At 51.5% G+C, this 15,841-nt stretch overlaps 1 protein-coding gene across 1 annotated transcript in view; it reads right to left on the reverse strand.

Annotated features, from left to right (window-relative positions):
- The window catches only part of si:dkey-246i14.3 (ephrin A4), a 39,657-nt gene that overhangs the window by 14,798 nt on the left and 9,018 nt on the right, over positions 1-15,841 (reverse strand). Inside the window, 3 exon segments of the mRNA XM_067237327.1 lie at positions 703-810; positions 813-891; positions 893-1,001. Coding sequence (XP_067093428.1) covers positions 703-810; positions 813-891; positions 893-1,001 — 296 coding nt within the window.

Genomic DNA, 15,841 nt, shown 5'->3' on the forward strand with positions numbered 1-15,841 from the left:
CTCCCTCTTTTCTCTTTCCACGTGTATTCCTCTCACTCGTCCTCCCTCGAACGCCCCCCTCCCTTCCTCTACTGTCGGACTATGTCGATCCTCCCTCTCTCCCTCTCTCCTCTACATCCGTCTGCTTCTCTCTCTCTCCTTTCTTCTGTCGTTCCTTATTGATCTCCATTTTTTTCCACCTACTCTTGGTGTCCCTTTGTTTGCCTCTTTGTTGCCCCCCCCCCCTCCCCTCGCCCTCCCCTCCCCCCTCTCCCTGACTCGCATTCTTTCACTCTCTGATGTTTGTGTGTGTCTCCTCCTTGTCTGGACGTAGACCAGAAGTTGAAGTAGAAAAATAAAAGAAAAAACAGAAAAAACTGTCAACTGATTTTACAGCCAAAAAGACCCACCACCCCTCCTTCCTCCCTCCCTCCTCTTACCCCTGGTGGTTGGAAACAGATGAGAGGGGCGGAGGGGGGCGGAGGGGGGCGGGGGACCAGGAGAAGGGCCCCTGTTCTCCTTTCGAGTCTCCTCTGTAATTCTACGGGTTTAGAGACTTCAAAACATATCTCACTGGTATAATCCCACACGCGGATATAGGAAACACATGCTTGCTTACTGGAAACGCTCAAAGCCTAGTCTTCATAAATAAAAAGTGTCAGTTAAGCATTCTCACACACACACACACACACACACGCAACACACACACGCACACACACTCACAGCTGTAGTAGTAGTGGTGTCCCGGCAGGAACTCGAAGCGAGGGAGAAGGGAGTGAAGCGCTGGGACCTTCTCTGAGAAGCGCAGCGGTCCGAGGGGGGCATGGGGGAGTTGCACTCCCAGCGCTTGGTGGCTCCCCTCGTCTCCACGCAGCCCTGGAAGCCCGCCTCCGCCACCAGGTACAGCGCCAGCGGTGTGGGGCTGGCCTGCAGCGCCGCCCTCCTGGATGGGGGAGTGGGGACAGTAGATGTCCAGGTAGTCGTTCAGATTCACCTGGATGGACAGATCGCCTTCTATTAACCTGAGAGAGGGAAAGATAAAGAGAGTGTGTGGGAGAGAAGGAGTGAGCGAGAGAGAGACAGGGGAGACAGAGAGATAGAATGAGAGAAAGAAAGGGGAGAGAGAGGAGAGAGAGAGACATTAATGATTAATACACATCAGAACGGTCCCACATTATCTCTGTCAGATTCCCAGAAAGGGAGGGAGAGAGGGTTGGAGATTTATAGGTGCTCTATTTTACTACGGGCCTGGAGGAAGGGAGAGACAGGAAGAGATGGATGGATGGCCCATCAATATTCCACCTAACGATTCCAAGGTATGATGAAGTAGCAGTGTGTGTGTGTTATTTGTTTTGAGATCTGATACTCAGAAACGATACAGTGACACTGCTAAGCAAAAGCAACAGAGAGAGAGAGAGAGAGAGAGAGAGAGAGAGAGACACAGAGAGAGAGGGAAGGAGAGACGGAGCAAGGGAGGGAGGGAGAGAGATACAGAGAGAGGAGAGAGATAGGGAGGGAGAGAGATAGAAATGTGAAGACACGGGACAACAGTAATTCTTCATATATGCTAATTAAGAATCTGCAAGAGAACAGAGTACACACACACACACAAACATACACACGTGGGCCTCTAGTCAAGCCTGACTAGTTTTAGGCTAAATAACATTGGGGCCAGGCATCAGCCATCAGCCTCCGCAGCACTGAGGGTTGTGGGGTGATCAGCACAGCAGAGGAGCAAACGCTAAACTTTCCTCAAGAGAGGGAGAGACAGAGAGAGAGACAGGTCCATATGTCTAGACGACTGCCTCATGCCTGCTCCTGTCTAGTGTTTCTTTGTCCCAGCTCCCCAGACAGACAGGAGAGAGAAGCATCGAGGACAGTGAGACAGGAGAGAGAAGCATCGAGGACAGTGAGACAGGAGAGAGAAGCATCGAGGACAGTGAGACAGGAGAGAGAAGCATCGAGGACAGTGAGACAGGGGAGAGAAGCATCGAGGACAGTGAGACAGGGGAGAGAAGCATCGAGGACAGTGAGACAGGAGAGAGAAGCATCGAGGACAGTGAGACAGGAGAGAGAAGCATCGAGGACAGTGAGACAGGAGAGAGAAGCATCGAGGACAGTGAGACAGGAGGGAGAAGCATCGAGGACAGTGAGACAGAGGGAGAAGCATCGAGACAGTGAGACAGGAGGGAGAAAGCTCGAGGACAGTGAGACAGGAGAGAGAAGCATCGAGGACAGTGAGACAGGAGGGAGGACTGAAGCATGTGTTGAGACAGAGATTGTAATTTGGGGATGGAGAGAGGGAGGAGTGAAAGATGAGGGAGAGAAACAGAGGGAGCGTTATAAGAAGCACGAGGGTACTGATGAATGGATGAAAAGTGTGTGTGAAAGAGAAAGACGGAGGAGAGAGAGACAGATAGGAGAGAGAGAGACAGATAGGAGAGAGAGAGACAGGGAGGAGAGAGAGAGACAGATAGGAGAGAGAGACAGATAGGAGAGAGAGAGACAGGGAGGAGAGAGAGAGACAGATAGGAGAGAGAGAGACAGATAGGAGAGAGAGATACAGGGAGGAGAGAGAGAGACAGATAGGAGAGAGAGAGACAGATAGGAGAGAGACAGATAGGAGAGAGAGAGACAGCGAGGAGAGTGAGAGACAGATAGGAGAGAGAGATCTGGAAAGGTAAATTAAGGCAGAAGTTAGAGGGGGGGGTAAAGAATCAGAAAGACAGAAGTAGAGAAAGAGGTTTTATGTTTTAATTAGTGACCCTTGAGAGTCTGAATACAAACTTAGTAAGAAGAGAGAAGAGAAGAGGAAGAGAGGAGGAGAACGAGAGGAGAGATGGACTTTAATTGGTCTCCTCACCACACTGAGCACAGGAGAGAGGAGAATGGGGAGGCTGGACAGAGAGGCGGGGGAGACGGAGAGAGGTTGAGGGAGAGTGGGGGACAGAGAGGGAGAGACAGAAGGGGGAGAAAAGACAGGATGGGTGTCTCGTTCAGGTTCAGGTCTGTCAGTGGGAGTCTTTTATAGAGGAGCGACAGAGCGAGGGAGGGCAAGAGGAGGAGGGCAGGGAGCCAGTGAAGGATAAAGGAGGGAGAGATGAGGGGGGGAGTAGCATGGAGAGAGGGAGGGGGGGGGGGACTGGGCTCCAGTTTAGTCAGTGGACAAAGAAAAGGAAAACAAAATGAAAAAAGAAAAAAGTAGAATGCACAGGACATCAGAGGAGATGAAAGAAAATGAAATGTACAAAAAGACATGACAAGAAGAGAGAGAATAAGATGGATTAACAGAGGAGTGTATCACAGATAGAGAGAGGAAGGGAAAGAGGGAGGAGAATAGATGATTAAATTAGGAGGTGATAGGGGAACACAGGGAGGTGATAGGGGAACACAGGGAGGTGATAGAGGAACACAGGGAGGTGATAGTGGAACACAGGGAGGTGATAGGGGAACACAGGGAGGTGATAGTGGAACACAGGGAGGTGATAGAGGAACACAGGGAGGTGATAGGGGAACACAGGGAGGTGATAGGGGAACACAGGGAGGTGATAGTGAACACAGGGAGGTGATAGTGGAACACAGGGAGGTGATAGGGGAACCCAGGGAGGTGATAGTGGAACACAGGGAGGTGATAGTGGAACACAGGGAGGTGATAGTGGAACACAGGGAGGTGATAGTGGAACACAGGGAGGTGATAGAGGAAACACAAGGGAGGTGATAGTGGAACACTAGGGAGGTGATAGTGGAACACAGGGAGGTGATAGAGGAACACAGGGAGGTGATAGTGGAACACTGGGAGGTGATAGGGGAACACAGGGAGGTGATAGGGGAACACAGGGAGGTGATAGTGGAACACAGGGAGGTGATAGTGGAACACAAGGAGGTGATAGGGGAACACAGGGAGGTGATAGTGGAACACAGGGAGGTGATAGGGGAACACAGGGGAGGTGATAGTGGAACACAGGGAGGTGATAGGGGAACACAGGGAGGTGATAGTGGAACACAGGGAGGTGATAGTGGAACAGTCTTCAGACAGGCCTGCTGATCCATAGCTGCCTCACTATATCGGTGATCGATCAACAGGAGGGGCAGCATCGACCCCGGATCACTCATTCTGGACACAAACAGACGCTGGCAAACACACACACACCAACACAGCCATGAGTGATCAATACAGTGTGTGTGTGTTCTTCCCCTTCAGGCAACCATATGTAGCAGTATTACATTTTCGCTCTGTGTCGGAGTGACAGACTAAAAAGACTTTCAGTAAATAACATGAACACACACGGCAGCTTTCTCCATGGTTTTGTTCTTTTTCTACCTGTGTTCGAGTCAGAGGCGGTGATATATTTAGCTGTGTGTGTGTGTGCATGTATGTGAAAGTATATGTGTGATGATGGGTATGTTTACATGGTACACTACCTGGAGAGTGCGTCACTCATCACAACTCCTCTCCCTCCCTCTCTCCCTCCTCTCCTCCCTCTCCCTCCCTCCCTCTCTCCCCTCTCCCTCTCTCCCTCTCTCTCCTTCTCCCTTTCTCTCTCCCCCCCTCCCCTCTCTCTCTCTCTCCCCCTCTCCCCCTCTCTCTCCCTCTCTCTCTCCCCCTCTCTCCTTCTCCCTCTCCCTCTCACCTTCTCTCTCTCTCCCTCCCTCCCTCTCTCTCCTCTCTCTATCCCCCCTCTCTCCTTCTCCCTCTCCCTCTCACCTTCTCTCTCTCCTCCCCCTCCCCCTCCCTCACTCTCTCTCATCCTTCTCTCCCTCCCTGGTTGCTCTTTTTCTTTGTTCACCTTTTCTTCAGATGACTGCAGTATGCGCTTCACCACCTCTCCTTTCTTTGAATCCTCTACTTTCCTCAGGTCTCCATTCTGCCCCTCACTGCCCCCCTCTCCTCCACCTTCTCCCCTCCACCCTAACCCCCTCTCCTCCACCTTCTCCCCTCCACCCTCACCCCCTCTCCTCCACACCCTCCTCTCCCCCAGCCTCGGTCAAACCCATGAGCTCTTGTGGCAATTACAGAGAAGTGTCAGCGTGTCATTCCCCTCTCCTTCTCTGGGGTTGTCCTCATCTGTCCTCCTGCACCTGTCTCCCTCCTCCCCAGCGCTCTCCCACTCCCTCTCATGCCCTGGTGCGTTGAGGAACTCCCTAATTATACCCAGATCCTCCTCTCTCGCGAGCCGACCGGCACGCAAAGCAGAGATGACAGAGCAGGGCACCGGGGGACTACTCTAGAACATTCCGGAACATTCTAGAACAATGTCAGGACAGCCAATCAGGAAGAGAGCACAAAGGAAAACAGGAAGAAGATCCAATTTGTCAGAACACTGGAGAGGGGTAGGGCATGTGTCAAGGGGCCAGGGGCACACACACACACGCTGCATTTATATGGTACGCTATATAATAATATATTTTTTCCAGCGTTAACCACATGCAAGGTGCACATGCAAGGTGGTTAAAAGGATACATGCGTGTGACAATGACCCCCGAGTCACTTCTAAATCCTAAATTGGGCAAAATTGATTAGTGCGGTGCGTGAGTGTGTTGTGTAAAAGTTGTGTGTGAAGCTCATTCAAGAGAGTGTGTGTGTGTGTGTGTGTGTGTGTGTGTGTGTGTGTGTGTTAATCACATGCAGGGGCTTTACTCCGGCAGGACCTTTGATCCTTAATATGAGAGAATAATTAAAGAACCAACAATCCCCCAACACAACGGCAGGAATACAGAGCAGACACACACACACACACTTCTGCTGCTCGCTCTGCATACCAACACACACACACACACCAACAATACTACGCACGCAGTAGTAGTAGGGGCTGTCTCCTGTACAGGCACAGCAGACACTTGTATGCATGAGAACACAGGCAGGCAGGAGTAACACACTTAGTTCCACACAAGCAGGAAGCAAGCCCCCTTCCTGTCCTGGACACCGTGGAGTTTGAGTCTGAACCCAGTCGTGTGTTTCAGAGGAGGTAGGGGGGCTGTTTGTCCCGGGGGCTGGGGGCTTGGAAGGCTTGGTGGAGTCCTGAGTCTTCCATGGCTGGTCACAGCACCACGCCCCTCGACCCCACCCAGGAGGCCCCCCAGTCTGCAGGAAACACTCTCACCTTGGTTGGGCGTAGCTAGGCCCAGATGGACAGCCCCCCCAGGGTGGAGGTCCTTACAACCTGGTGAACCCCCGATATGCTAACATGTAAACCAGGATCACAGCCCCTGCATGAGGCCCTGCTCCACCCCCAGCCCCTGCACACACACCCCCCCATCACCCCCAGCCCCTGCACACACACACCCCCCCATCACCCCCAGCCCCTGCACACACACACCCCCCCATCACCCCAGCCCCTGCACACACACACACACCCCCGTCACGCTCAGGGCCTGTGGGGTTCTGGTAGCTGTACGGGGCCACATGGGGCGTGGAAGCACCTCTGGGTCTGGAGCAAACTGATCTTCTGATGTAAGAGGAGAACTCCTAGAATGGTAATTATCGCCCGGCCCTGGCAGCCAATCACAGCGGAGAGCCTGGTGGCAGGGAGGGGCCGGGGAATAATGGGGGGATAAATCTGCAACACAGACTTCATGCAGAGAGGGGTAAAAAGAGAGCGAGAGAAAAAAATAAAGAGGGAGAGAACAGAGGAGATGAAGGGGGGGGGGGGAGGGAAAGAACAAAAGAGAGAAAACATTCTTTCCTAAAGGTCTCCATCGCTTCAACGACCTCTCCCTCCACAGGCCATCCCTCCATCACGGACAGAAAAATAACCTTCCTGCCCCACTGAGAGAGAGACAGAGAGAGACAGAGAGAGAGAGACAGAGAGAGAGAGAGAGAGACAGAGAGAGACAGAGAGAGACAGAGAGAGACAGAGAGAGAGACAGAGAGAGACAGAGAGAGAGAGACAGAGAGAGACAGAGAGAGAGACAGAGAGAGACAGAGAGAGAGACAGAGAGAGACATAGAGAGACAGAGAGAGACATAGAGAGAGGACAGAGAGAGAGAGAGACAGAGAGAGACAGAGAGAGACAGAGAGAGAGAGAGAGAGACAGAGAGAGACAGAGAGAGACAGAGACTGAATGAGAAACCAAGACAGAGAGAGTTGAGAGAAAAAGAAAATTCGATGCCAAATGATCACTTCTCATCAGCCCTTCAAAGTCTCATCAATGTTTCCGACATCCTCGTCCCTTCCCTCTGGATCTGTCGATCTCAAGTGATTTTATATCTGGCCCTCTCTCTCAATCACCAGCTCATCAGACAGCCTCACTGGCTTGGTTTCTTCCTCCAGCCATCGCTCATCCCCCCTCCCTCTCCATCTCCTCTCTTCTCGCACCACGCCATCCCTCTGTGACCCTGCTGAACAACAATGTGAAGGGCTGGATCTCCCCCCCCCACGCCGCGCTCCCAGCTCAGACAGTCGTGTTGTGACTAACCTGCTTCTTACTGCCCTCCATGCGCACAACAAGGACTTACCCCCCACCTGCAACCATCTGGGGCCCCCACCTCCTCCCTCCCCAGCTGGCTGATAAGTCCTTCCACCCCCACCCCCACCAGGTCCCCATCTCAAGACCCTCTCTCACCCCCATCTCAGGCCCTCTAATACTACCACATCCGTCAGCCCCTCTCTTACAGGAAAGGTCACAATGCTGCTATCTCTTAGCGTGTGTGTGTGTGACAGAGTTTGTGTGGTACTTCCCACACTTCCTTCAGGGATAACAGGAAGTACATCATGTGATGTGTGTGTGTGTGGTGTACACGTGTGTGAGTTCCAATCCTTCATATTCTCTCCATAATGTGGAAATCCTATTTGCTTTCACACTCAAACACACACACACACGGGAGCTACTTCCCACAGCAATATTGAAGGGTTTAGATTGTGTGTGTGTGTGTGTGTGTGTGAGAGAGGCGAGCTGGCCGCGGGAGTGTCCTCAGCTTCACTGAAGCGATTGGTTCCACTTCTACACCGCAGGAGATGCTAAACGACCTTGAGCCTCAGGACCTCTGGACCATTTCACTGTCTGCCTTTCTGCATGTGTGGATCAGTGTGGAGTCACACACACACACACACACACACACACACACACACACCTGCAGAACTCAGGCAGCGAGAGCTCTCAAACAGAGGTGGTGACTGTGCAGAGCCTATTTTCTGCCTGTTAGGGTCCGGCCCCCTGGGTGTGTGTGTGTGTGTGTGAGGGTGAGGGTGTGTGAGGGTGAGGGTGTGTGAGGGTGAGAGGGTGTGTGTGTTCTGCAGGGGTCAGCCGTAGCAGGGAGATGCAGAACTGTGCTGTCACCATGAGAACCAACCACGCTGCTCTACACGCTGCTCTACACCCTGCACACTGCTCTATGCTCTACACGCTGCTCTACACCCTGCTCTACACGCTGCTCTACACGCTGCTCTACACCCTGCTCTGCAACGCTGCTCTACACGCTGCTCTACATGCTGCTCTACACCCTGCACGCTGCTCTACACGCTGCTCTACACCCTGCTCTACACCCTGCTCTACACCCTGCTCTACACGCTGCTCTACACGCTGCTCTACACGCTGCTCTACATGCTGCTCTACACCCTGCTCTACACGCTGCTCTACACTCCTGTGATGCTCTGGACGCTCCGTCAGAAGGCCTACTGCAGGGTCAAATACATACACCCTACACCCAGCACCCCACATCCTACACCAACACTGAAATATAAGCAACAACGACACACACTCACAGCCAATGTGACAGCACACTCATTTTCCAGAAGATTCCTCCACACACCAGACAGAAGTAATATCAGACACTCCCAGCACTGTCCCAAACACACAGAATATCAAATGAGAGCTGTGTCTGTGTGTGTGTGTGTGGGGGGGGGGGTAAAGGGTATGTAGGGGTGAAATAAGGTCAGTCGTGCTGTTGCCGGGGAGACAGCCAATCCAGACCCGGGATTTGAGCCAAGCCCTTGCCTCTGCCCCACCCACTCATCCATCCCTCAATCATCTCCTCCACTCATCCATCCCTCAATCCTCTCCTCCATCCATCCCTCCTTTCCTCCCTCCGTCCGTCCGTTTGCCCGACCTCAGAGTAATGAGGGCTTTCTGTGCTTCTGAGCCTAAATACTGGTGTGCTGGAGCCAAACCTGCATATAGCCTAGTTTATATATTTTATAGTTCTTCAAATACAACAGAAGCACAATTACCAGACATGCTCATTTTCTGAGCGGTGCATGAGCTCATTCAAAGTCCATCACATCATGCAAATGGCTGGCGTCAGATGTTGTAGCTTCTTCCATCACACGCACACACACACGCACGCACACACACACACACACACACACACACACGTTATATCCCAGAAACAAGCAGAAGGGGTTTCAAACTCAGGTTAGCTCATCAGTTAGACAAGCAGCACTCCCCTCCAGGTTAGCTCATCAGTTAGACAAGCAGCACTCCCCTCCTATGTGCTCCTGGACGCACAGCCAAGCCCACCTGTGAAACTGGGTTAGGGAGGACACACACACATAATCTCACACACACACACACACACACACACACACACACACACACACACACACACACACACACACACACACACACACACACACACACACACACACACACACACACACACACACTCATAATCTCACACAAACACACACACAGGCACACACACACACACTCTTCGCCATGGTGAAAAGGTGCGCTCGCTAAGCAAATACTCTAAAACCAATAAATCAGGGCCGGCTTTGAGAATCCATCATTTACAAACTGGGTCACACTTCTGATGGGGCAGACACTCCCTACCCCCTCTCCTCCTCCCTACCCCCTCTCCTCCTCCCTACCTGCTCTCCTTCTCTCTCTCCCTCTCCCTCTCTCTCTGACACGAAGGTCAGGGTCTGTTAAGCAGTGTTATCAGCCCAGGTGTGTCTTTCTGGTTCTTTTCTCCTTTCCTCGTCTGACGCCTCTGAGGTTGTTAGTGTAGGAACCAAGCAACTAGCACATGGTTTGGGCTTAGGTAGCACGCACACACACACGCACACACGCACACACGCACACACACACACACCCTCGTTTAGACAACTAGGATCCTGCCCCAGTATGGCCGACAGGTCTGAATAATTTACGTGCCAAAAGGAGAGAAAGAAGAGGGAGAGAGGGGGAGGAAGAGGAGGAGGAGGAAGAGGAGGAGGAGGGAGAGAGGGGGAGGAAGAGGAGGAGGAGGAGGGAGAGAGGGGGAGGAAGAGGAGGAGGAGGGAGAGTGAACTTCCCTGTTTCACTCAGTGAGCTTATTTAAAAAGTTCTTCCCTCCCCCCCTCTCTCTCTCCCCCTCTCTCTCTCTGCCCTCTCTCTCTCTCTCCATCTTCACTGGGGCTCATTTCCTCCCCGTCAAGGTTCTCTCACCCCCCCCTCCTCCGTCGCTCCTCCCCTCCCGTCTCCTCCTCTCTCCTCTGTTTATCTAAGCACTTTCACGGTCACTGCTCTGGTGTCCCAGGAGACTCCCCTGGCCCCTCTCTCGCTCCGCTCTCGCCCCTCTCTCGCTCCCTTGCAGCCTGTCCACGCTGCCCTCGCTCGCTCATCTTGCTCCGTCAGAATGGGTCAGGTTCATATCGCTTGGTGCACTGGGGGTATGGAGCACCCGCCCCCCCCGCTCCCAGGCAGCACGCTTTGTCCTGCTCTAGTCACGCACATGCCCCCCCAGCCTCTCACTCTCAATAACACACACACACAGTCTACTACTGTTCCCGATAAAGAACAAGCGTGGATGGTCAAATTAAGAGCACTTTGTCAGAAAGTTGTTTCAACTCACAAATAATATTAAATATCAAATGTTTTATGAGTGATGGAAGTAAGAGTTGAGTGGAAGCCCCTAGAAGGACACGCTGCTCTCTGAATCACTGCTGAGGCGGGAGCCAGCAGGAAGGCACTGCTGTGCCTGTGTTGGTCTTGTAGTTTGGTTTTAAGACAGAAAGCAGGACCTGGACATGATTTCTGCCCAGTCTAGACACATCACCAGAGAGACAGCGTGTACACACCTTTATTGGTCCCATAAGGTAGGCTGGACATAACACTACGCTCCAGAAAACATCATCATGACCCACAGAAATCTAAAACAAACAACAGAAATAAAGGTAAAATACAGAGAGAGAGAGAGAGAGAGAGAGAGAGAGAGAGAGAGAGAGAGAGAGAGAGAGAGAGAGAGAGAGAGAGAGAGAGAGAGAGAGAGAGAGAGAGAGAGAGAGAGAGAGAGACTCCAGCTTCCTGACTCTCTGACAGGGAACTAAAATTATCAGACTATTTTGGGATTAGAGATGACTGCTACTAAATAAAATTAACAGCAATTCCCTAGATTACAGCATGGGAGGAGTGCTCGTACGACTGTGTGTTTCTATAGCTTCTTTTAGTACAGGTGTGGTTAGCATACTAAGGATAAATACAAATGTGTAACTACTGATTCTCGCTGTAATGACACAAAATAGAACCGTACACACAAGTTCATGTCCAGCGTTAATCCATAAGCAGCTCAGATGTGAGGTTTCCCCTCTACATAAGGTTTTCCTGATCTGTAAGGCAAAGCGTTGGATTTTGTGTGGGCTTGCAGATTAGTGGTGTGATTCTAATGGAAGCGCTTCTCCAGCAGTATTTTGACGAGGCGATGACTACACTGCAATGAGATTCATGAGTTCTCAGGCTTCAAGGCCACAGGACTGGGGAGATTTGGAAGCGAGCAGAACTTCGCCTCGCCAACTCCTCCTGCCTCCTCACGGCTCAGCTGCTGCCGGGATATGAAACCTTCTAACGGGCAGATGATTGTGGCCCAAATAATGACAAAACAAGGACGTCAGAGCAGCACGCTCATATCAATGAGACCTCCACATCTAACCCCTCCACATCGATATCAGTATCGGAATTACAGAATATTTCTGTAATTCCACCATTGCTTTGGCAATATGAACATTTGTTTTTCATGCCAATAAAGCCCTTTGAACTGAGTGTGAAAAAGAAACAAAGCAAGAGAGAGAGGGGAGAGAGAGAGAGAGAGACAGAGAGACAGAGAGAGACAGACAGAGAGAGACAGAGACAGAGAGAGAGACAGAGAGAGACAGAGAGAGAGACAGAGAGAGAGACCGAGAGACAGAGAGAGACAGACAGAGAGAGGACAGAGAGACAGAGAGAGAGACCGAGAGACAGAGAGAGACAGAGAGAGACCGAGAGACAGAGAGAGATATTGTGAGGTGAGGTGAGGGCAGAAAGAAGAAAACAGTAAGGGATCTGAAAACCTTCCAGAATAAACACGAAGTTCATGTGGTACCGGTTTAGGCTACACAAATAACACACCTAAATAAATTGTTGAATGCACACACACCCCAACGTACCAATACCATCACTAATTTTCAACCTCAAAGAATCCAAGCTGCCTAGATAGGGTGTAGTGTTTGGGTAAGTACAACCATACAACATTCCATTCATATTTCATACAAGAAGTCTGTTGAAACAGCTCCAGTCCACACACAGGCTTGGAGCACATACACACAGGACAAGGCCAACGTGTGTGCTTCCCCCCCCCACATACACACACACACACGCGCAGTGATGCGCGGAAACACTGTCAGTCCTAAAGGGGGGTGTGATTCTCACTGACTTCCCCAACAGGCTCCACAGCCAGAGTGTGTGTGTGTCAGAGAGAGAGACGGGTGTGTGTGTGTCAGAGAGAGAGACGAGTGTGTGTGTGTCAGAGAGAGAGACGGGTGTGTGTGTGTCAGAGAGAGAGACGGGTGTGTGTGTGTGTCAGAGAGAGAGACGGGTGTGGTGTGTGTCAGAGAGAGAGACGGGTGGGTGTGTGTCAGAGAGAGAGACGGTGTGTGTGTGTGTCAGAGAGAGAGACGGGTGTGCGTGTGTCAGAGAGAGAGACGGGAGTGCGTGTGTCAGAGAGAGAGACGGGTTGTGCGTGTGTCAGAGAGAGAGACGGGTGTGCGTGTGTCAGAGAGAGAGACGGGGTGTGCGTGTGTCAGAGAGAGAGACGGGTGTGCGTGTGTCAGAGAGAGAGACAGGGGTGTTTGTGTGTCAGAGAGAGAGACGGGTTGTGCGTGTGTCAGAGAGAGAGACGGGTGTGTGTGTGTCAGAGAGAGAGACGGGTGTGTGTGTCAGAGAGAGAGACGGGTGTGCGTGTGTCAGAGAGAGAGACTGGGGTGTTTGTGTGTCAGAGAGAGAGACGGGTGTGTGTGTCAGAGAGAGAGACAGGGGTGTTTGTGTGTCAGAGAGAGAGACGGGTGTGTGTGTCAGAGAGAGAGACGGGTGTGTGTGTGTGTCAGAGAGAGAGACCGGGGTGTGCGTGTGTCAGAGAGAGAGACGGGTGTGTGTGTGTCATAGAGAGAGACAGGGGTGTGTGTGTGTCAGAGAGAGAGACAGGGGTGTTTGTGTGTCAGAGAGAGAGACAGGGGTGTTTGTGTGTCAGAGAGAGAGACGGGTGTGCGTGTGTCAGAGAGAGAGATGGGTGTGTGTGTGTCAGAGAGAGAGACGGGTGTGCGTGTGTCAGAGAGAGAGACAGGGGTGTTTGTGGGGGGGGCTTCAGTACGCTAGGCCCTGACAGTGATAGTAATACCTGCTGACATCCTTTCTTCCCTCGCTCCCTTCGCTCCTCTCACCTCATCCCTCCATCCCTGGGGGCCTTCCCTTGCCGTTTTGGGAGTTGAAATCTGTTGACTCTTTCCCTATCCTACCCTCCTCTCCTACCCTCCTCTGCTAACGCATTCTCCATCTCCTGCTCAGTCTATGGCTGGTCTAATGCTTTTACCATCTCTTGGGGATGGGGATGTGATAGCGTGTGTGTGTGTGCGCCTGTGCTGTTGTGTGTGCGAGCGTGTATGTGGGTGGGTGACAAGAAAAAACTGTGTGTGTGTCTCTCTCTCTCTCCTTCTCCCTCTCACACACAACAGACACACACACACACACAGTGAGTTTTCCCTCTCAGGGGCTGAACAGTAGGCTGCTCAGCCCTTCCAGAGAGGCTCTGCCAACCCGTGTCCACATGTCTGTGTCTCAGGAACCATGGTGATACACTCAGGATGTGATGGTGCTATACACTCAGGATGTGATGGTGCTATAGACTCAGGATGTGATGGTGCTATAGACTCAGGATGTGATGGTGCTATAGACTCAGGATGTGATGATGGTATAGACTCAGGATGTGATGGTGCTATAGACTCAGGATGTGATGGTGCTATAGACTCAGGATGTGATGGTGCTATAGACTCAGGATGTGATGATGGTATAGACTGAGGATGTGATGGTGCTATACACTCAGGATGTGATGTTGCTATACACTCAGGATGTGATGGTGCTATACACTCAGGATTTGATGGTGCTATACACTCAGGATGTGATGGTGCTATACTCAGGATGTGATGGTGCTATACACTCAGGATGTGATGGTGCTATAGACTCAGGATGTGATGGTGCTATAGACTCAGGATGTGATGCTGCTATACACTCAGGATGTGATGGTGCTATAGACTCAGGATGTGATGGTGCTATAGACTCAGGATGTGATGGTGCTATAGACTCAGGATGTGATGCTGCTATACACTCAGGATGTGATGGTGCTATACACTCAGGATGTGATGGTGCTATAGACTCAGGATGTGATGCTGCTATACACTCAGGATGTGATGGTGCTATACACTCAGGATGTGATGGTGCTATACACTCAGGATGTGATGGTGCTATACACTCAGGATGTGATGGTGCTATACTCAGGATGTGATGGTGCTATAGACTCAGGATGTGATGGTGCTATAGACTCAGGATGTGATGGTGCTATAGACTCAGGATGTGATGCTGCTATACACTCAGGATGTGATGGTGCTATACACTCAGGATGTGATGGTGCTATACACTCAGGATGTGATGGTGCTATAGACTCAGGATGTGATGGGTGCTATAGACTCAGGATGTGATGGTGCTATACACTCAGGATGTGATGGTGCTATACACTCAGGATGTGATGGTGCTATACACTCAGGATGTGCTATACTATATAGTCTGATGATGCAGAAGAGAGCAGAGAACATTACCTGTGTCAACTCTCTCTGGAAGACACACTGAGACTGGTCGTTTCTGGATGATAGGCGAGGTTTGCAATATTGCCTTAGCATGCATCTTTAATGAATGTCACCGAGATATCATCTTGCCTATGCAGTCAGGATTGTGTGTGTGTGTGTGTCTTACTTCAGGTTGGACAAAACAGGATGAAAAGTGCCCACTGTTCACAAAACTAAAAGCTGTACAACACAGTAACATGTCCATCTCAGTGAACGTTCCTCTGGAGCTGTTTCATTAAGCGCCGACACCCAACATGAAACTGACTGGATTGTTCACACCATCTTACAGAGCGGTCTGTCTGAAGACACGGGCTCTCCTATCCTCATCCTGCTCAGCCACATCTTAATATGACCCCCCTACACCACCCGTCCTTCAATCCCGCCCCGCACACGCACTGTAGGAGATGACCCCCCTACACCACCCGTCCTTCAGTCCAGTCCAGAGATACCAGTACCACCGCATCCTAGCTGGAGTCTGTTTCCTGTGGCTCAGCTAGCAGGCAGCCCTGCTGTTACCCGTCCACACACCCGCCCCCCGCGGCATCTTGTGCCAAGTCGAGACAGCGGGCGCGTCGATGGTGACAGACGAGAACTATTCCAGATCCAGTATATCTGTTTCCACAGAGCTTTTGCATTTACACCCCAGTACATAGAGCTGCAGGAATCCCTAATACTGATGTATCTACACTGTGCCGTGTGTGTGTGTGTGAGTGTGTGTGTGTGTCAGCGGTGAATGAGAGGTGAGACCATATGCAGCATGGAGATAATGTGAGCCCCCGGTGATAATATCTAGGTGTT

The sequence above is a fragment of the Osmerus mordax genome, chromosome 6, assembly GCF_038355195.1.
Source record: "Osmerus mordax isolate fOsmMor3 chromosome 6, fOsmMor3.pri, whole genome shotgun sequence".
Classification (NCBI taxonomy): Eukaryota; Metazoa; Chordata; class Actinopteri; order Osmeriformes; family Osmeridae; genus Osmerus; species Osmerus mordax.